Consider the following 26273-nt stretch of genomic DNA (forward strand, 5'->3'; position numbering starts at 1 on the left):
TGTACCGGGTAGAACTCTACTACCCCAGTTTTTTTCACATCTTGGCTATATTCGATTTGTTTTTCTGAGGAGTAGTTATACGTCTCACCTGTTTTTAATGGAGTTTCATTTTGCTACCTGGCATAATCTTCGTTCCTGTGGTTTAGAAGGAAGAAAATATTGTTAAGCTCAGCCAGAGTTCTAAACAGATGTTCTGCATGTCTCTTTGTGTTGTCCTAGCAATGCATCACTCTCAGATGTCTTAGCCTTGGCCTGCCAGCATGGCTCTGCCCATGCCAATGCTTAGAGCATACGATAAGCAAAAACTGAAGTCGGGTTGAAACCACCAAAGTCGTTTTGTTCTAGTTCTTCAGTGCATTAGCATCTGGACTTCGGGCGGGACCACCTGCTCTAAGGAAACTAGTATGGCATTGAATCTGTGCAGTAAGGGAAATGCAAGGGTTTGGTTTTAAGAAACCTGACTGTAAGAATCTGAATAGGATCCTATCAACTTGAACACATTATTCTCTTTTATGAGGATTTCTTTTTTAAAGAAAGATTTGTCAGATATTACCCTTTGCCTGTTAACTTCCCCTCATTGTAAAAAAAAAACAATGGTGGCCCCTTTGCAAAAGTGTGATCTACACACAACTTTTATAAGCTACTTCCATCACAAATCAGATGGCAGAACACACAAGAGTTGTATCTGAAGCACACGGCAAGGGTTTTCTGTCAAAATCAGTATTAAGTGCAGGGAGTGGGTTAGGCTAAGAGATATTCCGTGAGGGATTCGGAACCTAGCTGTGTTTGTCTGCCTGGGAGGGGTTACGGTGCAGTCAGCCAGGTAATATTTATGAAGTTCTCAAATGTGTACTGTGCGAGATTTGCTTCAGTTAAAAACATAATCCAAAATGACAGGATCTCACCCCGCTTGGCTCGCCTTCAGGCAAAGAGAGGAAGGAGGCTACACAAGGTGACTTTTCAAGGTCCCCTGCCTTATGGGAGTCTGTGAATGTTTAGCAACAGCCCCCGTGCTTGTAGTCAGACTGTTCCATCTACACCCTAAGAAGCCGCGAATGAGAGGGATGGTGCACCCTGCAAATCCTCTGGAATTTGACACGGTGTCAGACCTGGTCTTCCCAGGTTTCTGCGTGGTGGTGGAGTTGTGTTGGCCTGGGATGGGACCAGGGGCAGGAGAAAAGGTTAGTGGAGGGACTGTGGTGTAAGACAAAGCAAGCCACAGGCACCACGTCTCCAAGTGATTTGCAAGATGATTGCAAAATATTAGGTGATGAAAGATGGCATGGGATGGTGGATGAACGGCCAGCCATGAAGAGAATGGATAAGAATGTCTGACTTGCTTTCGAAAAGACCAAGTGTCTTTTCTCTGTATCCATCTCATCTGACCGCTGCCCTTCTCAATAGCATGATTAAAAAGGACACCTTTCCATTAAGAGAGATCATCCACATTTTAACAGATGATCAAGATCTGAAACAAAAAAGTGTGATTTCTTCAAAATAAACCTTCAACACGCTCACAATACCGTAGCACCTATACCCAACGAGAACGGAAGAAAAGCAGAGTTTGGAACATTTTATCCAGACCGTGATAACTGCAAACCAATGCAGGATCCCTTTAAATATTTATTCATGGTTCATTTTTCTATCATCATATAGAGTGAAATAGCATCCCTTACCTGAGCAGTCTTCTGGCTGTGTATAAAAAACGGACAGGCGGCAAGCTCACTGCTCTCATCATGCCGATAAGAATCTAACAGATGCAAGAGAAAGAAACCAGTAAGCCTGAGGGATTTTTTTTTTTGAAGGAATGAAGCAGTCATCCTAGAAAAATATTGCAAAAGAGAAAAATTTTAAAAATTAGAATGAAAAGGATAAATATGAATAACATAACCCGTATTGTCTGCAGAAAGAGAGAAAATGTTTCCTTTATGGAGGTAGACGTAAAGGGATATAGGAAATATATCTGTTCCGTGTAAATTATTAAATGCAACTTTCTTTTTTTCTCTTTCTTTCTTTTAGATAAAAAACCTCTTCATGAAATAAAACCCCAAAGTAAGTTATTCTTCCTCTTGTGAATATCACTTATTCTCATATTTTTGCTGTTGTATTTGTTTAGGAGCCAAAGAGAATTGAAGTTCCTTCGAAAGATCCAGGGCTTTCGGGGGGCTTCTCATTGGGTTTGGAGTCACATATCAGAGGTTTAAATGGAACGGAAATATGCACACCCCCTCCCCTCCTTCAGAGTAAAAGTAAATCTCTCCTCTTGATTCCGCCTGCCGAGAGCAGTCCATTTACCTGCAAATGTCATCTAGGACTCTTATTTCTGAGGAGATTTATCTCATTAAAATTAATAACTATTTGTCAGTACAGGCTTTCATGAGAGCAGCCTTGGGCAATAGCCTGATTACAAGACTCTCCACCTAGGAAGGGGCAGGGGGCGCCTAAGAGAAGAACCCTGAAATCCATGGCAACTGGGTAGACGAAGAACCAGTATTCCACAGTGAAAAGGCCAGGAATTGAACCTGCTGGGTGGGTGCTGGCTCGAGGTCTCTGTCCCCTGGCTTGCTTCCTGGAGAGGCCTTTGCATTCTCTCCATCTTACGCATCCAGTAGATCTGGGGGACGGAGCACAGCTTGAATGATTGGCAGCTCGGCGTTCAACCCCAGGGTGCTCAGCCCCGGCTGAAACTGAGGGCCACCGGAGGCCGTCTATAAATCCCAATTCCCAGGCTGTACCCCAGTGAAATCAAAATGGGAAGAGGGGATTCAGAACACAGGAATCCCTAGTATTAAAAGCTCCTCAGGTGATTTCCATGTGCAGCTTGGATTGAGAACTATGTTTCTTAGAAAAATAGTTCTCGAGGGGCTTCCCTGGTGGCGCAGTGGTTGAGAGTCCGCCTGCCGATGCAGGGGACACGGGTTCGTGCCCGGGTCCGGGAAGATGCCACATGCCGTGGAGCAAGTAGGCCCGTGAGCCATGGACGCTGAGCCTGTGCGTCCGGAGCCTGTGCTCCATAATGGGAGAGGCCACAACAGTGAGAGGCCCGCGTACTGCAAAAAAAAAAAAAAAAAAAAAGTTCTCGAAACTTAGATAAGCGACCACATGCATCAGAATCTTGAGTTATGGTGGGAGCTTGTTAAATATGCCCCCCCCTCAGAATAGAACAAATTAATTTGAACACCCAGTGCAGGGGCAGCTCCTGAGAATCTACATTTTAATATGTTCCCCCAATGATTCTCAGAAATGTGTAAAGTATACCACGGTATCATATAGACGTCAGAGTCCATATAGAAGGGCATCTGCATTGCAGCTCTTAGCAATGGTAGAAAGAGACAGCTCCCTAGCCAGTTTGGTTTGTAAGCTTGTGAAAGACGTTCTTGACCAGTATCTCCTATTTTGGTGGAAAATGAATGGCTTTTGATCTTTTAAATCCTAGGGTATTAAAATTCAAATAGCATGGGAGAGTTAACAGCTTCGATTAACCACCTTCTTTGAAAGAATTAAGACCCTGTGAAAATAGACAGAAATCGGTGCCTTGGGATGGGGGTCAGGTGACATGAGAGAAAGATGCAGTAAAGCTGTGATGTTCATACTTCAGATGTTGCTTCAGGCAGGCTTGAGATAGAAAGATGCCATAACTTCTGGAGCCTGAGAACTTTACAGAACAACAGAAACAAACCTTCTTGTTTTCCCTGCTGTCTGCTGCCCATAAAGTCGTTATTGGGACTTAGGCAGTAGCCCTCCGGAGTCATGCATGCTGGATTTGGAACTCATGGGAAGACTGAAGGTGGGGAAGCCTGATGGGGGGGTGTGCGTGTGCGCACGCATGTGAGGGTGGAGGAGAAAAGGGGGCACTGAGTGTTCGGCTTGTGTCTGGGCCAAGGCCTCAGAGGGACTGCTGGAGTAAGTGGTCCCCCAGGGCTTCCTGGTCACAGAGCCCTCACCCTCCGCTGGCCCCCGTGTGCCGCCCGAGCAAGATTATGGGTATCCATGTGGCGGCCAATGGGAGAGTTCCTCAGAAATGCATGTGTGTTTTTTGAACATTAATTTCACGCTTAGTTTGTGAGTCCTGTGCCATTCTAATTTGGGTACAGATTTGGGTACATTCCAGCCATAAGCCCCACCGTGGCTAGTTCAGGTCCTCGGGGACTCGTGAATGAGGTTTTGCTTGGGGTTCTCGCTCCTCTACACCATGCTTAATTGCTGGATACTGCCACGGAATCGCTTAAACTGTTTTAATTTGTGATTTCCTAAAAATAAAACCTTAACAGAATCGATGTGATTGCAAAAGGCTCCCAGAGGCATCGGCTCCGGGTTCTGGAGGCTGCACGGTTAGGAGTGCGTTATATGAAGGCGGGCTGCGGTGGTTCGTTGAAAGAGAGGGGCTTCGCTGAAAATTCCGTGAATCATCACTGATGCAAAATCAAAGTCAATTATGAAGATAATTGAGAAGCAACCTGTTCCTATATATAGCTGTGCACATGAGCCTCTGCCAGGCTGGTTGGATGGAAACCATCCCTCGGAGCCTCCCGGGCAGGTCCGTGTGAGGCGGGCTGAGGATCCGGCTTTGAGTTGCGGGGAGGTGTGAAAAGAAAGTGAAATCTTAAGATGCCTGTTGGCAAATCTTAATGACAAACGGGGGAAAATGTGTGCACAGCATCGCTCCTGAAAGCACTTATTGTAAATGAGATAATTTAATCAATTACGTTTCCTAATGTACTAAACCGAATGTTTCATTTTCTGCTTCTGCACGTCTTAAATTATCTTCAGGTGTTTTAGGAGATTTAATCATAGTTAATAGAAACTTCATTACCAGCAAATGTGCTTTCAATAAATGTTGTGTAACAATGTCAGGAAGTGCAGTAAAATATAGTAGGTTCTGAATGGCAAACATGTACCCCAGAGTCAGGCTGAAAGATGGATGGTCATGTGCAGACAGACTCCTGGGGGCTTGGGGATGAGGCTATCTGAGGGGCTGTGAGTCCCCAAGGAGCAACTGCTTCAGTAAGTGCACCTTAGGGATGAAAAGGCTTCAGCTTCCCCCTAGAAAATAACTCAGAACATATTCTTTCTCCATCTCCTTTCCACGTAGTTGTTTTGTGACTAGTAGAAACGCACGCTACACACGAATCCCATTAATCGTTCTAGAGTCAGTTACCTCCAGGACTTCGCCAGTTGAATGTCTCCCAATAACCTGAATCTCAGCTTTTTCAAAATTGAATGTGTCCTTTTCTGTCCCTGTTTTTAACCCAGGCCTCTTCCCATCTTCTCTAGTTCAGTGAATACTATGCCTTTAACTCAGCTGGGTCCCACACTTGGACAGCCTCCTAGACCCCTGTCTTTTTCCTCTCCCTTCTCCAGCTCAGTATCCAATGAATCACTACCGTCTAACCGTTCTGCCACCTACATAGATCAAGTTCACTGACTTTCTCCACTTTCCCTCTTGCGCAATCATCCCTCCTTTCATTCTGCAGCTATTCATCAAGTGCTTCCCATCGGTTAGGACATGTTCTAGGTGGTGGAGAATCAACACTTGAGCCAGACAGATACAGTTTCTGCTCCCACAAAGCTTACAGTGAGGGGAGATGGAAAAAACCAGAAAATAAGAGTGCTCAGTGCTGTGGAGGTGGTGACGTGTTGTGAAGAGGAATAAAGCAGGATGAGGGGCTCAGGCGGGGATGGAGGGAGTGTTGCTTTTTTGTATAAGGTGTTCAGAGAAGGTCTCTAATAAAATCACATTTAAGAAGAGACCTGAAAGAAAACAAGGACAAACATTCTAGATATCTGAGAGGAGAACATTCCAGGCCAAGGGGACAGCAGGATGCCAAGGCTGTGTGGTGGGAGCTTGTATCCGAGGAACAATTAGGGCAGGTATCTGGAGCAGAGCGGCAAAGGGAAGAGTCATAATAGCTCAGGTCAAAGAAGTGGGGCACCGGGAAAAGCTGCCACGTGTATCATAGGCCATTGTAACGACTTTGACCTTTCATGTGAGCGAGATGGAAAGCCATTGAGGGTGTTTATTCATAGTGAATAGTTTCAAGGATAAACTCTACCTGCTGTGTTGAGTGTAAACATACAGGGAACCAGAGCAGAAGCAAGAAAATCTGTTACAATGATCTATTGTAACAATAATCTATTAAAATAATCTAGGCTGTTACAATACCCAGGCTATTATAATAACCTAGATTCAAGATGACTGTGGCTTGGGCCAGACAGAATGCATTGGAAATTGTAGCAACGGGCCATAATCCATGATAGATATCTTTTGAAGGCAGAGTCAAAAGGATTTGCCGGTGGATTGGATATAGAGTTTGAGAGAAGGAAAAGCATTAGGGATGATTCCAGAATTTGGGCTACGCAGCTAGAAGGATGGACTTGCCGTCACCAATCTGAGGAGAACTTGGTTTAGCACATCTGGAGGGAGACTCAAGGGTCCAGTCTTATAAATGCTAGATTTGAGATACTTCTTAAACATCTAAATGGAGAGGTTAAACAGGCAGCTGAATATATGAGTCTGGAGGTCAGAGGAGAGTCCTGGCTGGTGACATAAATCTGGGGCTTGTCACTGTCCAGATGATACTTAAAGCCATTAGGCTGAATGAGATCACCGAATAATGAGTGTGAACAGAGAAGGTATCTGAGGACTCAGCGCTGGAGGACATCAACATTTAGATGTAGAGAAGGTCAGAAGTCACTGCAAGAGAAAAACCAAGTGAAAAGAAAAGGGTGTCCCAGACAAAAATGTTTTAAAGTTCAGGCCACCTTTCTTCCTAACCAGGATTTCTATCATTGCTTCCTATATCCAATCTTGGCCGACATCAATTTATCTGATCTTTTGAAAACATCAGTTCTGGTCACATGACCTCTGTGTTCAAGCCTTTTCGTTAGCTGACCATTATTTTTAAGATAAAGTCCAAAGTACTTAATGTTTGTGATCTGGTCTGAGATGGCTTTTCTTAAGCGTATCAGCTTCTCTCAAGCCCCTGAACCATTAGGTATTTTCCTTCCTACCCTCTCACCGTTTCTCGTATTCTTCAGCCAAACAAAGATTCTTCGTTGTCTGAATACCCTGGACCCATGTTGGCATAAAGTTCCTTATACGTTCTGTTACTTCTGCCAGAAAACTTTCTCTCCCCCTAATCTTAACCTGTTGAATTTGTCCTTCCTCCAAGTTTTGGCTTGGGTCTCACTTCTGCAAAGCATTCACCATCTTCCCCCCAGCCCCCAAGTCTGAGTTAGTTACTCCTGTAATTGGCTCCGTATCAAGAAGTTTCCCTATTTCTACACCATATGTTCATTGCCTTTATCCCAGGCTGGATTCCCTCTCTGCTAGACATAATTCCTGCCATCTGGTAGATGGTATAGGATCTTGTTCACCCTTATGCTTGTGGCGTTTACCACTGTGCCTAGCATGTATTAGATGTTCAATTCATACTTGTTATTATGGTCTTACATCTTCCTGCTAACTCTGCACGGAGCCTTTTATTGTTAAGGTGAAAATAAAGACTTTGCTTCTTTATATTTATTTTAACTCATTCATGTAGTAGATATTTATTGCACAATTATTCTATATAAATAGTCCTGGCCCGGTGAAGTGTGAAGGAAACAGTAAGAAAGGCTTCTTCCCCACAACTTCAATACAAGGTAGAAGATAATCAAGGATTTGAGAAGAGGGGGAAGTAAGGAGATAGTTTTTAATAATCATCTATTCTGTGCCAGGTAGTTTTTAATAATCATCTCTTCTGTGCCAGATGCTAGGTTAAAGTCCAACCTGGCTGCTTCCCAGAATCATTTCTATCAAAGAATGACCCAAATGTGTCCTTACGTCTGAAAATTAGGTATTTCAAGTCTCCTTACTAACGCTCCATTCTACGTCTTTTCCCCAAGTGCACTGCTTTCATCCACAGTGGAACGATGTGGGTTCTGGCAATACACATTCTTTATGATCCTCATAGGGTTAGGGAACTCCTCAGAAGATGCACAGTCTGCACTGGTAATTTGGACCATTCTCTTTCAGGCTGTGTAGACCTGAATGGTACCTTGAACCCATAGAACGATCTGCGACTTTGAACCATAATATCTTTAAGTTCTCAATAGACTTCTAGATTCTTCTAAACTAACATGAGGCAACTGGCATCAGTGCTAATCTTCTAGCCATGATGTAAAGCACATTTTTTTTCTATTTTACCCAGCATTTTTCTTCATCTCCTGCTGATTATTTTCCATTACATAAACAGCACTTCCCACAAATTGCGTGACTTGCTTTGTCCTTCAGAATCACTCCTACTGCGAATCAATTCAACCCATGCATATGTGCAACATTTATAATTTTCTTACTACGTTCAATCTTTTTATTACCTAATTTTTATTCCATTGTAAGTGTATACCTTTTCTTATTACCATTTTCAAGAATATCATTGACCTTACTGGACGTGATGGGATTTCGTTCATTCAATACTTCGGAACTAAGCACAGACACAGTGAATAAGTGACGGACCAAAATGTTCATCAGCATCAGAGGAACCCAGGGCACTCGCTAAAAATGTGAATTCACAGGCCCCATCTTTCCACGTGTTAGTGTATTCAAAGTTAGAGCTTATATCTTTAATTTCCAGAATAGAAAATGAAAGTGAAGTCATTTTCTCAAGGACAGGAGTTCAAATCCTGCTTTTTGACTCTATTTCTCATTTTACCTTGGTCTTCGTATCTGACGGGAAAAAACACAGTTCTTTTTGCAGTCTGAAGGTAGACTTACCAGATAAAATACAGAACCCTTAGTTACATTTGAATTTCAGATCAACATTGAATACATTTTAGCATAAGCATGTCCCAAATATGGCATGAGAAATACTTCTACTAAAGTTATTCATTCTTGATCTGAAATTCAAATTTAACTATGTCATATTTGTATTTGCTTGATCTGGCAACTTAGAAGGAAGAATAAAACACGTGAATGTGCATTATCAAAAAATATTTTGGGGGCTTCCCTGGTGGCGCAGTGGTTGAGAATCCGCCTGCCAATGCAGGGGACACGGGTTCGAGCCCTGGTCTGGGAAGGTCCCACATGCCGCGGAGCAACTAAGCCCATGCACCACAACTACTGAGCCTGCGCTCTAGAGCCCGCGAGCCACAACTACTGAAGCCCGCATGCCAAAACTACTGAAGCCCGTGCGCCTAGAGCCTGTGCTCCTTGATAAGAGAAGCCACTGCAATGAGAAGCCCGCGCACCGCAACGAAGAGTAGCCACCACTCACCGCAACTAGAGAAAGCCCGCTTGTGGCAACGAAGACCCAACACAGCAAAAAATAAATAAATTAGTTAATTGATTAATTAATTAAAAGAAATATTTTTTATAGAATAGATTATCTTTACTGTCAGTCTTGGAAGGACGGTTAGAATTAAAACAAATATTAGAGGAGAGAGCCTTTCAGTGAAAGCAAAAAGTCTGAACAAAAAGAAGTCTACTGAAGTACAAGTTCTACTTGAAAAAAGTGGATATGGGCAGACCTCATTTTATTGTGTTTTGCTTTCTTGAGCTTCGCAGATACTGCTTTATTTTTTTTTTTCTTTTTACAAATTGAAGGTTTGTGGCCACCTTGTGTTGTCAGATGATGGCTACCATGTTTTAGCAATAAAGTATTTTCTAGTTAAGGTATATCCATTGTTTTGTTCAGACATAATACTATTGCACGCTTAACAGACTACAGTATAGTGTAAACATAACTTTTAACTGGAAAAGCAAACAATTTGTGTGACTCACTTTATTACGATATTTGCTTTATTGTAGTGGTATCTTTGAGTTATGCCTGTAGCCAGATTTAGCCAAAGAGTAGGGTCCCTATGGATGAGAAATGGGCAAAAGCAGTTGAAAAATAGAATGGGGCAGAGCAGAAAGTGTCTTGAGCTGTAAGGAAAGTCCCTGTTGGAGTGAACTCAACACCTACTAGAGAGTTATTGAAAGGTCAGTGCCAGAACCGTGTTTGGAGAGAGTAATCCATGTGTAAAGTGGTTCAGAGTGAACGAAGACTGGGGCCTCGGTACCAGGTAAGATGAGACTGTGCAATGTGGGTGCCTCCTGTTGAAACAGAGATGTGAGAGGCACTGGGGATCCGATCAGTAAGGCGTGTCAGTGGTCTGGGGAAGGGGTCGATGGAAAGAAGAGGAAAGATGACTCTCCGTCTCAAGCCTGGTCTCTGGTGATGTCATTACTAGAGAAAGGGAATTCAAGAAAAGAAAGTATCTGAAGAGATAAGAACGGTGAATTCATCAGTCAGATGACAAATTTGAGATGTTAGCGCAACACATAGTTGCGTGATGGTATTATCCATCGAGCCGGAGGAAATGTTGGATGAGGTCTTCACATACGCGATGAGGCAGGAGATCTTGGTTTGAGACTGTTTGTCATCGGAGGAATAGTTAGCGCTGTCTGCGTGTGAGTGATGATCCGATTAGATGAGCAAGAGGGGCCAAGAACTGAGCTTTAAAGATCTTTTATAGAACTTTGAGAAGGAAGGGTAGTTCCTAAACAATAAGAAAAGAGATGTTAGGAGAATCAAATTTAAGGGACTTTTTCTTTCCCCTAGAGGGAGGGTTGGGTATTCTTGTGTTTCTACTGCAGAGCAGTGGAAAAGAATAAGAAAAAGAACATTACTACTAATGGAGTGTTTGAGACCAGTCTTCAAGAGGAAACAGTGGTTTGTGCAAGAGCCAGACTCTAAAAGGGTAAGAGAACAACCAAATAAGACAGAAATAGTGAACGAGTTACACCATTATACAGCCTGGCAATGGGCTTAGACACGTGTAAAAAGAAGTGAAGCAGGTCTGTAGGTTCTGATAGAGGAAAGATCTACAAGATACTGTACGTGGTGGGGGCAAAGAGCAACATACAGGAAAGGAAATATAATTTAGAAATATAAGGATAATAGAATTTTTCGAGTAAAAATGGTAAAAAAAAAAAAAAAAAAAGAAATTTACTTTTTTTTCCCTGAAAGATCTCAAAGAAAGATACTATCAAGAATGGTTACTTTTATTTTTTTCAATTTTATTTATTTTTTTTATTGGAGTATAGTTCATTTACAATGTTGTATTAATTTCAGGTGGACAGCAAAGTGATTCAGTTATATATACATATATATCGGGTTTTTTTCATATTCTTTTCCCTTATAGGTTATTACAGAATATTGAGTAGACTTCCCTGTGCTATACAGTAGGTCCTTGTTGGTTATCTGTTTTATATGTAGTAGTGTGTATATGTTAATCCCAAACTGCTAATTTATCCCTCCTCCCCTTCCCCCTTTGGTAACCATAAATTTGTTTTCTATGTCTGTGGGTTTATTTCTCTTTGGTATATAAGTTCATGTGTATCCTTTTTTTTTTTTTTTTTAGATTCCACATATAAGTGATATCATATAGTATTATATGTCTTTCTCTGTCTGGCTTAGTTGGAGGATAAATTTTCTCTTGGTGTAGTGTAACTTTTTATAGTTCCTAAAACATTTTCTCATCATATGCATGTATTCTATTTATTCTTTTGTTTCAGCAGGACAGAGGTTAAGTGGTTAGGGAAATTATGGAACATGGATCACGAAAGGTTTAATGTTCAGAACAAATGCTTTGGGCTTCCCTGGTGGCGCAGTGGTTGAGAGTCCGCCTGCCGATGCAGGGGACACGGGTTCGTGCCCCGGTCTGGGAGGATCCCACATGCCGCGGAGCAGCTGGGCCCGTGAGCCATGGCCGCTGAGCCTGCGCATCCGGAGCCTGTGCTCCGCAACGGGAGAGGCCACAGCGGTGAGAGGCCCGCGTACCTCAAAAAAAAAAAAAAAGCTTTAAGTTCTTTCAACAAAGAGCTAAGGATTTCGTGGATGTGAAAAGATACTGCATCTTTGCAAGGTTTATCAGAGAGTCGGGAGAAGGATTTGGGCGGGAGGTGATTAGGGAGACCAGGCTGTGTCTGCAGGCAGAAGGCAAGGCTCATGTGTGGAGGCAGAGTTGAAAGATGCAAGGCCGAAAGGGAATAATGAACGAAGCCAGGCCCCTGCGGACGCAGGAGAGGGCGGATCGGAGCTGGCCTGACACAGAGGAGCAGCTGTTCAGGGAACAGGGAAAAGGAAAGGAAAAATGTGGGAAGGAGCAGAGGAATTCTGAGTTGTGGAGGAGGAACTCACATAGGAGGGCCTCTGTTTTTTCAACTAGAAAAGGGGCTAGTGAGAAGCAGCGGTGTTGAAGAAAGGAAACAAAGTTCAGAGTAACTGTGTTGATGAAAAGCGTTATTTGGTCATAGGACATGAAGACAATAATTATTCGGCTGCAAGGAAGGCCCCGGTGAGTTTGCAAAGCATTGGATTTTTGGTGATACCCACCAGTCTAGTTGGTGAGTTTCTCCAGCGGGGCAGGTTGACCTCAGTGCAGGGAGCCACCCTAATGGTTAAGTTATTTGGGAGTGAAGCCAGATGGGTGTCCAAATGCTGCCTTGGCCATTTTCTCATGGCAAAGCCTTGAGCAAGTCTCTATCTTATCTGCACCTAAGTCATCATCGTGAAAGAGGAAATATAATACCTACCTCAATAGACTTGGTTGTGAGGATGAGAATGTGATCACACCTGTAGCTCTCAGAGAAGCAAACACAAGCTTAGTGCTCCTTTACTGGGTTACCCTTGCCAGCAAGAGGTACTGTTGCCGAAATTCGGCCTGTGTACACTGGTGCCGGATGAAATCTCAGAGACAGAGTTTGGGATGAAATAGAAAGAGCGAGCCTTGTTGCTTTGGCAGGCAAAGGGGACCACAACGGGCTAACGCCCTCAAGCCTGTGTGTCCTGCCCTGGAGGGGGCAGTGAGGAGTTTTATAGTAATGGTTCAAGGAGCAGGGCGTGATCAGCTCATGGACGTCCTTCGGATCGGCTGGTGGTGAGGTCATTGGGAGTCAGCATCATCAACCTTCTGGTTTCAACCGGTCTAGGGTCTGTGTTCTTGTGGGCAGCAGTCTTCATCTGGTGGCGGTCTACTAGGAATGTGTGTCAGGCCTTTATCTGTATCTTTCAGGGAACTGGGAGTTCTGCTATGTGGCAGAATTATCATCTAAATTGTTACCAGTTCCCCAGCCCAACAGCTAGTCTTTATTTCTACATCTTAACGTTGCCCAATCATTAACTTTGGAGTCGAACTTTTACTTCAGAAGACGAGGACACAGGGGCTGGTGCACGGTTTCAGTATCGGGCAGCGTGACCAGGACAGAGGTTAACAGCTGAATAGAGAGTGAGCCAGAGAATCGGTTCTGGAGCCAACTGCCTGGGATTGAATCCCAGCTCTGCTACTTATGAATCGTGAGGCTTTGGGCAAGGCAAGTGATTTTCTGGCCTCAGTTTACACATTTAAATGGGCACATTTTTACAAGGTTGTTGGAAGGATTAAAATGAGTTAATAAGTGTAAAGTAGTAGAACAGTGCCTTGCACGTAGTAGGTGCTGTTTAAGAATGTGCTGCTGTTGTTATTAATGACAATACCGAGGTTTTGGAGGATGGCAAGTTGGAAAAGCGAGATGGTGATTGGTGACGGGATTTTGAGAGTCGAAGCAATGCAGATATAATCGGAATTGCTTACCATGGTTGACCATAGCTGACCATTTAAAAGCTATTTTCTGATGTGTTAAAGAAAAAAATGGTGCTTCTCAATGACAGCAAGTATAAACAACTCGAACAATAACTTCTGTTAGGTTTCCGCGTGCAGTTAAATACTTGGGTACATCACTCTGTATCTACGTAGCACTGCCTGTGCTGGGATGAGGAGGGACTGGTCCAGAGATGGCTGTTTCCCGGGAGCCCAGCACAGCAGCTGGTTCTTTAGCCTCCTATTTATTTTGCCTCTCTCAGCCCTCTCTTTGTGAATATTTGTGTTAATTCCTTAGTAATTCACTGCCTCACATGTATACCAATTCAAGTTGCTGAGGTGCTTTTTTCCCTGAAACGGGAGCAGTGGTCATTTTATAATATCTAATGAGATAAAACAGAATCGCTTTTTTTTTTTTTTTTTTGCGGTACGCGGGCCTCTCACTGTTGTGGCCTCTCCCGTTGCGGAGCACAGGCTCCGGACGCGCAGGCTCAGCGGCCATGGATCACGGGCCCAGCCGCTCCACGGCATGTGGGATCTTCCTGGATTGGGGCACGAACCCGTGTCCCCTGCATCGGCAGGCGGACTCTCAACCACTGCGCCACCAGGGAAGCCCTAGCATATTGTTTTTAACTTTTTATTTTACATTGGAGTATAGTTGATTAACAATGTTGTGATAGTTTCAGGTGTACAGCAAAGTGATTCAGTTATACATATACATGGATCTATTCTTTTTCAAATTCTTTTCCCATTTAGGTTGTTACAGAATATTGAGCAGAGTTCCCTGTGCTATACAGTAGGTCGTTGTTGGTTATCCGTTTTAAATATAGCAGTGTGTACATGTCAGTCCCCAACTCCCTAACTATATGTCTTGAAAGGCATTTTGTTGTGCTCCTTTGTTCATTTGATGTACCTATCTGATCCTGTGAAATAGATTCTAATCTGATACGTAGTTAACCTCATAACATGGGAATTGAGCTAAATTTCCATAACTAAGTGGCATTAATATGTTCTTCCAGTGAGAGTCCTGTGGAGAGGGGAAGGCAAGCTAAGTAAAGAGCCCTTCGCTTTATTCCTTTGGGGACATAAGTCACTGAATGACTAGGTGTGATTATAACTCATGAAGACAGGAACTTGCTAATACCCAGTCCTTGAACTCTGAAGTTCGAAGGGGCTTTGAAAGGTCACTTAGCCTTTCTCGCCAACTTTGCCCAAAAATGAAATAACCGCAGGCTACTGTCAAGTGACGCCGGTTCTGAGAGCCTGTGAAAGGAGATTTCATAAGCTCCCTCAGAAATACAGTGTGGCTTTTTTTAACCCTCCTTGTAGAAAAGGTCATTTTAATATCTAAGCAGAGTCCCAAGTGCTATAACAAAAGGCCATGTCCTCCTTTTCAGCCCTTGTTAGAGCTGGTGGAGAGCTCGTTACTAGCTTCATCGTAAAATGAAGGTTCACTGGGCACCTACTGTGGCCTCTTCTTAGAGCAACGCTTCACGCGTGAAAGAGCCCCGCACAGGCCACTTTCTAGTTCTCCTTTCTCCAGGCCAAATGGACCCGTAAACATTTCCTTTCCAGGGTCCTAGTTTCCAACTATTAATCTTTGTAGCCCTTCTCTGTAGATGCTTCAACACTCCTTCCAGCAATGAACAGATTCCTCTGTAGTTTCTGACTAACTTGGAATATAAGAGATTTCCCAGTCCTTGTTTTTTTCTTTTTGTTTTCTTTAGCCTATAGATTACACACAAGTTTTTCTACCACACGTTGTCTCCTTCTGAGCTTGGCCTAAAACTTTCGCAATTCTCGGAGAGAGGAAAATAGGGATGAAGACACAGGAAAGACATCAATCACACGTTGATAGGGAAACAGAAATTCAGAGAAGAGTACCCTATGCCCACAAAATAGCCTGATCGGTCAGGGGGTATCAAGGCTTTTGTTCAAAATCACTTGGAGGAAACAAACCAGCAGCACATGAGTGTGAGAGCAAGCAGACAGGTATAGACATGTATGTGTGTGGACCTAAAGGAAAAAGAGGGTCTCTGGGGCAAGGCTTCTACAATCCACCTCAGACCGGGATCTCTTTCCTACTTTTCTTCCCGCAGTCTGAGACCAGGCAAGCGATCAACAAACAGTCGCACAATGATTCGACGCAAGTTTCTGTGGGAAATGATAGAGTTAGAACTGCTTGTGAAGAACTTAAAGCAGTTATACAGAATGCGCTGGCAGTCAGATCATTAACCATCAGAAGATCCAAAAAGAGTTCTAGGGACCGTAAGTGATAGAAGAGTTTAGAAAACCATGGGTTGGCAGGGTTGGCTGGATTGGCCAGGACAGAGTCACTTTCTTGGAGGATGAGGCCCTGTGCTGGCACCTGACAGATGGGTAGATAGAGATGGGTAGGGCCTAGATGCCTAGTGGTATGGGGGGTACAGGGCAATGACCCGTCATTATAATCTGAAAGGTGAATGGGGCTTTTCGCTAGCAGAGGTCCACCTAGCCGGTAGGTTAATGACCATTGAATCTGGGCTGTAGGCAGTGTGGAGCGCAGGAGCGCAGGGCTGGACGTAGAGAAAGCTTTCCAGTCCTGGGAAGAGGCTGCACCTTGTGGGCGTGTGACTGGAGCAGCTCCCCTGGGAAGGAGCCAGCAGTGGCTTCTGATGTTCTGACGAGAGCTGAGTGTGTGCTCATGTGCACACGTACGCGCACGCACTCACTCTTGGGGTGATTCTGCAGTGGCACCCCTCCAAGTGCCCATGTGCTCACAGACACCCACACCCAGCCCTCCCCTTCTCCCATGAGACTGTGGTGAAAAACGTGGAACTAAACCTCAGGTTCTCCTGGGCCTGTCCTGCACACACATGAAAAGGGAATCAATTATGCTTGTGAGCACACAGGAACCCTTATAGGGAAACCCACTCTACTGTCCTGGAGAAATAGATTAGAAAATGGTGGGGCAGAGGGGGAAAAGAAAAGAAGAAAGAATGAGGTGAAGTGAAAGCAGATAGATAGAGAAGAGAAAAAAAAAAAAAGAGGAGAAAGAAGCAGGATGACCCAACTTTAGAAGAATTTGAGCTATAAGGATGACTGATTACATCTTTTCAGACGCACACACGTGGCTTTGAGGACTTGTGTCTACCTCTGTAGCTGCACCTGGATACCAGGGTCCCATCACCACCTTGTCTTTTACCAGTTTTAAATAAGAAACAACTGAGAATATGGACCCCATGTTAATTCACCCCTGTATCATTTCCGCTGCATGGTTGAGCTTCCACAAGTGTATGCTGACTGAATGAAATTATTAGATCCTGAAGCTTCGAATTCCCCGGACAGATTGTTCTTGTAAAATAAATCCCCCTTTGCTTATCGTTCTGTAGGAGTCCACGGACTTCTGCTTTTAGATCAGACTGTCCCGCCAAGTGCCAGGGGGAGCCTCATGAGGAAGCAGTGCTCTCTGAACAAACCTCTCTCCCTTCTTTCCCTGCCCTATCCCCAAAGTCCCCATATTCATTTTTAAAAATTCTGTAATTCAGTATTTCATTCTCTTAAGTCAAATACACTCTGCACATATTCCTGGAAGAGGAAACACAATGAGCTATATCCAACATCCATACCTCCGTCTGAAGGCATAAGTAGGGTCCTTTCCTAAAGCAGGACTTGTATCCGGAGGGCAGAGAATTCTGGTTACCTAGGTAGCAAGAGGGTGGACACATAAAGAACAAGATAGGAATCCAGGGGAACAAAGACAGCTTGTTCCTGCTACTTAGTTTTGTTTCAGGATTTCGTGTCCAGTGATGTCCATTTTCAGCAGAAGTACTTTCACCCTGGTCATCCTCCGGCTCCTGGTCCTATTTTAGTACCTGGGAAGCTAAAGATGCCTTTGTGTCTACTAAAGATTTTAGTACCTGGGAAGCTAAAGATGCCTTTGTGTCTACTTCGCCGACTCTGCAAGACAGCAGCTGCGTTCAGTCCACTGTCAGACTCTTGCTCTGTGTGCTCAGTTGCCGAGCAGGTGTCTTCTCCCCAGATACACCTTTTAAGATGGTGGTGTCATCAGTCAGCAGCGCCCAAGGACCTGGAGGGGAGGGGTGGGGGAAGGCTAATTGGTTCCAATCCAAAGTTCTCTCACTGCTCCTGGTACCCTGGCTTGCTGCACCTGTTGTGTTCTGTGTCCTCTCCCTGCTCTAACGATTCCCTCCAAGGAACTTAATTGAGTAGAGGGAGGGTGAGACTGTAAGTGGGGTGAGAGCTGCCGTCCTTTCTCCCCACATTTGGGGTTGGTATCGACATTTGGGGTTGGTATCGATCATCATCCCCATGGTTCTGAGTGTCTAGGGGAGACCACCACCAATGCCCCATCCCTCTCCCTCTCCCATTCGGTCCATCATGAAGTTGAACTAAAGCCTAAATCACACCCTGTTTCTCCATACCTCCCAGGCTGTTGTGGTTACGAAAAGTGTCTGATAATCCTCTGACCTTTCAGTTACTGTTCTTCGGGATGACTGTGTTCTTCTCCTCACGAATTATTTTTATGTGTTGACCGCCCTGTTACTGAACCGGTTCTGCTTGATTTCCTTGTTCCCTCTTTAATTTGGTCGCACCTTCTTTTATAGTCCACTAACTTCGTTGAAAATAAATGGACTTGTATGGTTAGTATTACTCAGTCGGTAACGTAAGTACCGTATTAGGGTGCAGTGAATGCAGAGTGAGTGCTGTGCAATTACAAGGTAAATATATGATGGGTTTATTTTATCTGCTAAGCCCAAAAGGGGTGACATAGTAATTACTTTTGGACCTGTTAAGTATACCTACTGCATAATCTGTAGGGAAATCAATCATGTAGTTAGTACTTGCCACCTTCCATTTTTACACGTTTTTAAGATTATGTGGTCTTGGGTAAATGTCATGCTGAGTTGCAGTAGCCGTTATGAATCTCTTCCGGAATGAACCACACCCAGTGTACAGCTAGCAAAAGGGTTGGGAAGCAGCTACAGCTTACCTTGGGGTATGGGGAGACACCCACAATCTAAATTCAAACTAACGCTTTTATTTTTGCTTTGCCCATGCATTCAATAGGATGGAGTAGGAGAGGTATGGGAGAAACAGCATGTGTCCTCTTAGAGACCAGTCCTCTTCCACAAAAAAAAGCATTAGAGTCGAGCATTTAATTGGTACCAGAAAACATTTACCGTGGACATAAGAGCGCCTGGGACCAAACCCTTTTCATATCTCACAACAGAAAGTCGCTCATAATGATTGTAAACACCCTGATGTCTGTCACTATTCTGATGAACTGAGTGACGTGCCAAAGCTCAAGTTCATACTTGTGAGCTCTGGTCTCCTCTCTCGACTCATAGACTATGCGTAACCAACCCTCTCACCCTAGACCGCTCTCTGTGAATGCATGCGCCCCAGGTCATAGACAAGCAGAGCAATTCACCTGTATTTTGTCATTGTACGTGGGTCTCGTGTCTTCCAACAAAAATAAAATATAAAAAAAATACTTGGCAGGGCAATAGGACGTCCTAAAACAAGCAAATTAAGGAGTTGCCTGTTTTTCCTTGAAAAATATATTCTTTGCAAAATTGATTCTGTTCCAGATTCCATCATGAGGTGAGCTACCTTAATGCAGTTACGTTATTTGACGAGCATCCCTTTGATTTATACAAGGTCTTCTAGAAACATGATTATTGTGTGAAAGAGAGTCCAGCTCGCAGCTAGCTACATTTGTCATTTCGTCTGATCAGTATCTCCCAAAATTCCGATAGCATTTCATTCTGTGTCCCGGGGTGGGTCTTTGGCCCTGTGCCCATGTTGGCCATTTAGAATTTCTCTTGTGTCTTTCAGGCATTGAGAATGCCAGCGACATCGCTTTGTACTCAGGCTTGGGCGCTGCGGTCGTGGCCGTCACAGTCCTGGTCGTCGGCATCACGCTTTACAGACGGAGCCAGAGTGACTACGGCGTGGACGTCATCGACTCTTCTGCATTGACAGGTGGCTTCCAGACCTTCAACTTCAAAACAGTCCGTCAAGGTCAGCGGCATAGGGCCCCCCAACACTGCGTCCCCAGGACCATAGACTACATTCACGCAAGACCCTGGCGCTCTTTGGTCCTGTGTGAGGGTAGCTCTTGGCACTGGGAGCCGCTACCAAATTGTCTTCACTCCTCCAGGTTCGATGGAGGAGCGTGCCTGAGACCTTGGCTGCTGTGAGGATCAATGGGTCTCGATTTACTCCTACCGACATTTTATATGAGGCATCTCATTTAAATCTTTGATATGTAGTGAGCCTAACAAGTTATTTTATCTCAGATCACCCAACTTTCTATTTTAACCAGCCTGCTTTGGGGATGCATATTTAGTTAACTAAAGTACTGCTTATTCAAGGCTAAGGGCCAACGACTATACCAGACGTATTTATTACACCACTTATTAGGTGGAGTTATTTTTGTGGCTTCTATTTTAAAGAAGTAAAAGGATTTTCAAGGAGCTCTGATGGGCCAGTTAGGCAGGGAAAAAAGGAAATTCCCAGCCTAAATGACTCTGCTGTTGCCAAGTTAAGGCGGTCTTCTGTTGTGGGGCAAGAAAATGTATCATGTCAAACTACAGCAATATTCATTTTTAAAACGCAGAGTCATTTAATTCTCTTATCCGAACCACTCTATTCCTGATTGGGAGATGGGGGTGAGACGGATGGCTTTTATTTTACAAAATGAAATTGTCTCGCTTCCATAGATGAAGTTTTCTACCTTGACCCTCGTGGTCAATATTGTCCCTTTTATCTCTGTTTACGGCTTGTCAGTAGCACCTGCAGCACACGACAAGAAGTCTCACTGCTTGGCAGTGATGGAGTGGGGACAGGATGGCGAAGCAGGAACCCAAGCAGACTAGAAATTGGGAGATGGCCGGGAGAGACAGGATGCGTGACCGCTCACCACTCACTTCTGGCACCTCGGCTTCGGGTCTGGGTCTGAGTCTGGTTGACCTCAGATGAGAACACATCCCCTCAGTGTGGTTATAGAGCTTAGTATATAGGATTTAATTAGAAATACATCCAGTGAAGAACTGATCTTTTTTAAAATTTATTTATTTTATTTATTTTTATTTTGGGCCGCGTTGGGTCTTTGCTGCTGCGCGTGGGCTTTCTCTCGTTGCGGTGAGCGGGGGCTACTCTTCGTTGTGGTGCGCGGGCTTCTCATTGCGGTGGCTTCTCTTGTTGCAGAGCACGGGCTCTAGGCACGCGGGCTTCAGTAGTTATGGCATGCAGGCTGAGTTGTGGCTCGCGGGCTCTAGAGTGCACGCTCAGTAGTTGTGGCGCACGGGCTTAGTTGCTCCGCGGCATGTGGGATCTTCCCGGACCAGGGCTCGAACCCATGTCCCCTGCATTGGGAGGCGGATTCTTAACCACTGCGCCACCAGGGAAGCCCAGGAGCTGATCTTTGTAGTGTGTAAGAAACTAGAACTGTACTTCCATCAAATCATAAGATATCAATGTCTCTGACCCTAACACTTGAAAAATAGAGACTCGTTACGATAGTGTAAGAGGCAGCTTTGTGCACGACTTCAGGGGCTTTGAAATCAGATAGACCTGAATCCAGAATTGCTGTAGGACCTAGTTAACCAATTATTCTCTCTCAGCCTCAATTCTTATAGCTATAAAGGGGGGATACTAACATCTATCATCTCAGGGGGTTCTTGTAAGGATGAAACCACCTGGAATAACATGGGTCATAAACCCTTGGCTTATGGAAGGGACTCAGTAAATGCAGTGAGGATCGTTCTAGAAGCCAGTTGTTTCCTCTTACCTTGGTACAGGACACCAGTGAGTTCCACAGAGCACCAGGCAGCATGTGAGAGGAGTGGGTCCCTGACCTGAACATTTGGGGAAGGCTGACTTGTACAAGTTGAAACACATCTCGTTAGGGTGACGCTTCTCAGGATGTACTTGCACTGTGAATTTCTAGGAGAGGATGTAACCTTTCCAAAGTTACTTTACCATTTTCTTTGACCAAGAATTCACAAAACTAGTGATACAAGCAGAAACCATTTATTAAAATTCTACTCTCCCCCATATTCACGGTGAGGCTACACCGTACACTGCTGCTCTGTTGTCTTAGTGACATCCCTTCTTGAACAAATATGGATGGAGCCCAAGCAAGGTGAACTGTGAGGCTTAAATAGAATGGCATACGTAGAGTAGATCAGGGACCTCGAAGGACATCCAGAGAAGAACTTGTGGTCACTGGGGGATTGTCCCCGATCAAACTTGAATCAAGTTGGCTGCCAACTTTTCTTCAACCATGGACTCTGTCATATGTATATATTATGATAATCAGGCATTTTAGACTTGAGTCTAACTCTAGGAAATGTTTTTTGCTTCTTGGCTTTACTCTTAAAAGTAGCCAGGGGGCTTCCCTGGTGGCGCAGTGGTTGAGAGTCCGCCTGCCGATGCAGGGGACGCGGGTTCGTGCCCTGGTCCGGGAAGATCCCACATGCCGCGGAGCGGCTGGGCCCGTGAGCTGTGGCCGCTGAGCCTGCGCGTGCGGAGCCTGTGCTCCGCAACGGGAGAGGCCACAGCAGTGAGAGGCCCGCATACCGTGTAAAAAAAAAAAAAAAAAAGTAGCCAACTCCAGAAGGTAAGACAAAACAGCCATGAGACTCAGAGATACGCTTTTTCAGGTATCTGGTGTCTGGCTCCAAACTCTTTTCAGATGTGAGAGGGTTCTTCAATCCCGCTTCTTGCCCAGGAAAACAATAACCCAGGGTAAGGCTGGTACCTGGAGAGTTCAGTGCAGTTCTGTTACAAACCTCAGCTCCTTATTATGTCTGTGTCTTAGCACAAGAGCCTCAAACATGAAAAAAATGCCTCCTCAAGGTGCCTTTAGATCTATAAGGTCATTTCATCTCATTTTAAACCTCCTCCTCTATGATTTTGGATTCCTAGAGCATCAGAACAAGGAGGTGGGAGAAGTCAGGGTTATAGATTTCCTGCTGGCATTGTTACAAATTATGAAAATGGAAAAACAATAGAGGCTAATACGCTATGGCCTGCAATTGCAACATTTTCAAAAATATCATACTTGAAACCGTTTTGTCAAGCCCCAGAGGAAAAGCGTTTAATATGGTTTGGGTTTCAATTTGAGATATCACATTGACGGACTAATATGGGTGGGAAGTTTGGAACTGAGGGTTATTTTGTTATTTACTAATAAATGAGATTACTTCATCACAAGAAAATGTCACAGCATTTCTTTTTTTATACTTGGCAAAAAAAAAAAATATTGGTAAGTCCCAATAGATGAGAAGGTCCAATTTCTTATGTTTTTGTAAGGATTATTTTTCTCCATTTGTTTTGAGTCAGAAAGGAAGCCATTCTAAGATGCTCCCCGTGTGGAATCTGAGTCTCCTATCCCTGTGTGGTACCCTCTTTGCCTCTCAGAGTGACATACATACTCTTAGAGCCAACTGGCTACTCAGACATGGAGCAGTTGGAGAAGCCCCTGACCCTTTTGCTCCGAGGACACATCATGTCCTCCCTCAGCCCCAGAAACTACCCAGAATCCCACGTGAGATGTGCCGGCACCCACCCCACCTCGGTTATAAACAGCAGCCCCTCGTCACCATGCTGTGTCATCTCTTGCCATTTAAAATGAACAGATGTTACTTTTGCTCCAAACTGGCTTCCCAAACAGCTTTTTTTCCTTTTTTATTTTTTGGAAGCTTCTCTTTGCCAGTTAAAATAATCCCATAAACCATCATACCTGAGTGAGCTGCCTGGTGGAGTGCCAGAAATACTTGTTTTGAAAAGACGAGAGCATGTAAAGAACTCTGGAAAGTGATGCATTTGGTCAGTGGCATTCAGGGAACTGACTGTGAAAGCCAGAGCTCCTGATTCCAAGGCTCTGGGCACTCATGATCAGCCCGTTAGAGGTGCTTTAGATGCCCAGGGTGGGTCTGAAGGGCTAGGCTTGACCGGAGCAGCTGGCGAGCCTTTGCTGTGCAGTTAGGAGAAGCAGATGTAAAGTCCTAACTGCGATGCTTTCCGGTTTCTGAGTGACAGATCAATTCTTCTTTAACCAGGTAACTCCCTGCTCTTGAATTCCTCCATGCAACCAGACCTAACAGTAAGCCGAACATACAGTGGGCCCATCTGTCTACAGGACCCCCTGGACAAGGAACTCATGACGGAGTCCTCACTCTTTAACCCTCTGTCGGACATCAAAGTCAAAGTGCAGAGCTCATTCATGGTTTCCCTGGGAGTGTCTGAGAGAGCTGAGTACCACGGCAAGAATCATTCCGGGACTTTTCCCCATGGAAACAACCGCAGCTTCACTACAGTGCATCCCAGAAATAAAACATCCTACATCCAAAATCTGTCATCACTTCCTACAAGGACAGAACTGAGGACCACTGGTGTCTTTGGCCATTTAGGAGGACGCTTAGTAATGCCAAATACAGGTGGGTGGTAAGTGTGCGTTTGTGTATTTTCTCGCGTTTGTTTGAACGTGTTATATTTACATAATGATGTCCCGTAAGTTTCATTTATAAGATGTTGACTGTTCCCATGTCAGAGTGACAGACACCGTGGCTCCATAAGTTGGCTTGATTTACATGGCGAACCAGAACCAGCACTGAGATTAGATTTTGCCATCTTCATCTCAGCATGGACCGTACACTCCATCAGATGCTCTGTTAGGGTTGACAGCCATATTGGCTCAAAAGCTTTGGGTGGTCCCCAGAGTTTAAGCCCCCTTGAAATATATTTCCTAGAACATGATCAGGAAGCACTGAAAACATTCTTTGACATGACTGAAAAATACCATTTTTATAGCGAAGTATGGTTTACGCTCTAGTCGATAATTTACTGCAGTGACACTCAACCTTCCTCAGTAACTGACCTAATCAACACCATCGGTGTCTGTCAGCCTTACTGTAATGTTGCTTTATGCTGCGCAGTGATGAGGGTTCCTTATGGGGTTGCTCTTTTGAATTCAAACTTCAGATCCATGGCCATATCGTTCTCAAGAGTGTTTTCTTCCTTTGGGTTGGAAGATCTTCTTGATGTTTTGACAAGGTGTACAGCCCAGGTCACTTTGAAAATGACACCGTACCTATAGATTAGTCTTCAGAGTTGCCATCTAAGACCTAACTAACTGGATGGAGGAAGAGAGCCATCTCTCCTCCGATTTCTGAGCAACGAGATTTAGGGAGTGCTCTGAATCATCCCTGTTGGCTGAGAGGAAAGGGAATATATCAGATCTGCAAGTGTTAAAGAACTGGCTAGCGTTGAGTCAGGACCAGCAGGGCCTTGGCAGATTTCTCTGTAGGGTAGAACTAACCCACCTAAAATATCAAACATCTTCTCTTATACAATGAACTCTGTAGTAGAACTAGTCTGATGCTACCATTCCACTAACTGACCATCTAAGTAGTTTAGTGACTTGCGCCTGCAATTCGTTTCAAGCTGATGATTGTTTGGTTTTCCTATATCAATCGCTTCCTTAAAAACTTCATTTCAGGCAAATAGCCCTCCAGTACAGCCCCAATGATGATTTTGTTTCTAAACTTCCAGTTCTCTAAATCTTCCTCGGTCAGTGTTCTCAGATGTGGTAAGGAAAGTTGTCTAAGTATGTCTGAGTGTCAGTGTGTGATGCCTTCCGCCTGGTGAGATTTGGTAGATAGGAGATTGATGGGACATGAGTAGGCGGCCGTGTTAACAGGCACTGTTCTTGTAAGCATCTGTAAATTGCAAGTGTGGGCTCTGGAAAAGATACGAACCCTGCCCTTTCAAAAAGAAGAGTATATATACACACATCAGAACTGTATGAAGTTGCATGTTGAGTTTGAATACTTTGATTTCCACTTTCTTACGTAGTGCTTGGCACTCAGGTGCCTCTCAGTAGTTACTGGTTGAATAGATTGGCCCACTCTTCTGTCTTCCCATCCTTGTGTGTCTGTGTGTGTACATTTCCACACACATGGAGGAAGTGCCAAGATCAACCCATTTATTGGCCACGTTTGTTTAACGTTCATCAAAGAATGTGAGATGAAATCGCGATGAAACAGATTTTTTTCTTGTTTCCCTTCTGACTTGAGAGGCACTTGGGTGGAAAACTCAGAGTTCTGATAGCGTCTTCTATGATTCCCAAACGGTTCCTCTGTGAAGGTGCATTTTCAGAGCTCTGAACAAGAAGCCCTAGATAAGACTGAAGCTGTTCACTGGGAATGAGTTTGAGGAAAAATAAGTGTAGGGAATTGAAACATATGCTCTGTTATTTGCAGAACATACATGTAAAATATGCCCTGGGGAGCTAAAGTATAAAGAAGCAAGGCACAGAAATTAAATTGTTGGAATGTCATCCATCCCAAATTATCGTGGGGTGCCTGGCAGTGGTCCCCACACTCTCAGAACGATTATGCAAAACATGAACTAAAAAACGCAGGTGGTTCTGTTGTCCTATCAAATAAAAGGCTGTCAGGGTAGCAGGTGGAGTTTGGAGGAAAGTATATTTTTCTTTAATCAGAGAGAACTCGTGAATGCCATGTTGAAAATAGATACGTCTTTAGGGGACCACAGGCATAAAGATTCGCAGAGCCATTCACTCTTCGTAAGGTGTAACTTGCCACAAGCAGTACCAACCTCCCATGACCTTTGCCTCTGTGTTTGACTATCTGCAG

The 26273-nt window shown here is 44.3% G+C and overlaps 1 protein-coding gene across 7 annotated transcripts in view; it reads left to right on the forward strand.

Annotated features, from left to right (window-relative positions):
• Window positions 1-26273, forward strand: part of UNC5D (unc-5 netrin receptor D) — a 682528-nt gene that overhangs the window by 506662 nt on the left and 149593 nt on the right. For 5 of the 7 annotated variants that reach the window (XM_060291598.1, XM_060291597.1, XM_030833039.2 and 2 more), the window contains exons 8-10: window positions 2020-2052; window positions 19444-19629; window positions 23676-24053. In XM_060291598.1, coding sequence (XP_060147581.1) covers window positions 2020-2052; window positions 19444-19629; window positions 23676-24053 — 597 coding nt within the window. Of the gene's footprint in view, window positions 1-2019; window positions 2053-18672; window positions 18688-19443; window positions 19630-23675; window positions 24054-26273 lie in introns of all 7 variants that reach the window. The other 2 variants (XM_060291595.1, XM_060291594.1) reach the window with 2 other exon arrangements.

Source organism: Globicephala melas, chromosome 21, assembly GCF_963455315.2.
Source record: "Globicephala melas chromosome 21, mGloMel1.2, whole genome shotgun sequence".
Taxonomy (NCBI): Eukaryota; Metazoa; Chordata; class Mammalia; order Artiodactyla; family Delphinidae; genus Globicephala; species Globicephala melas.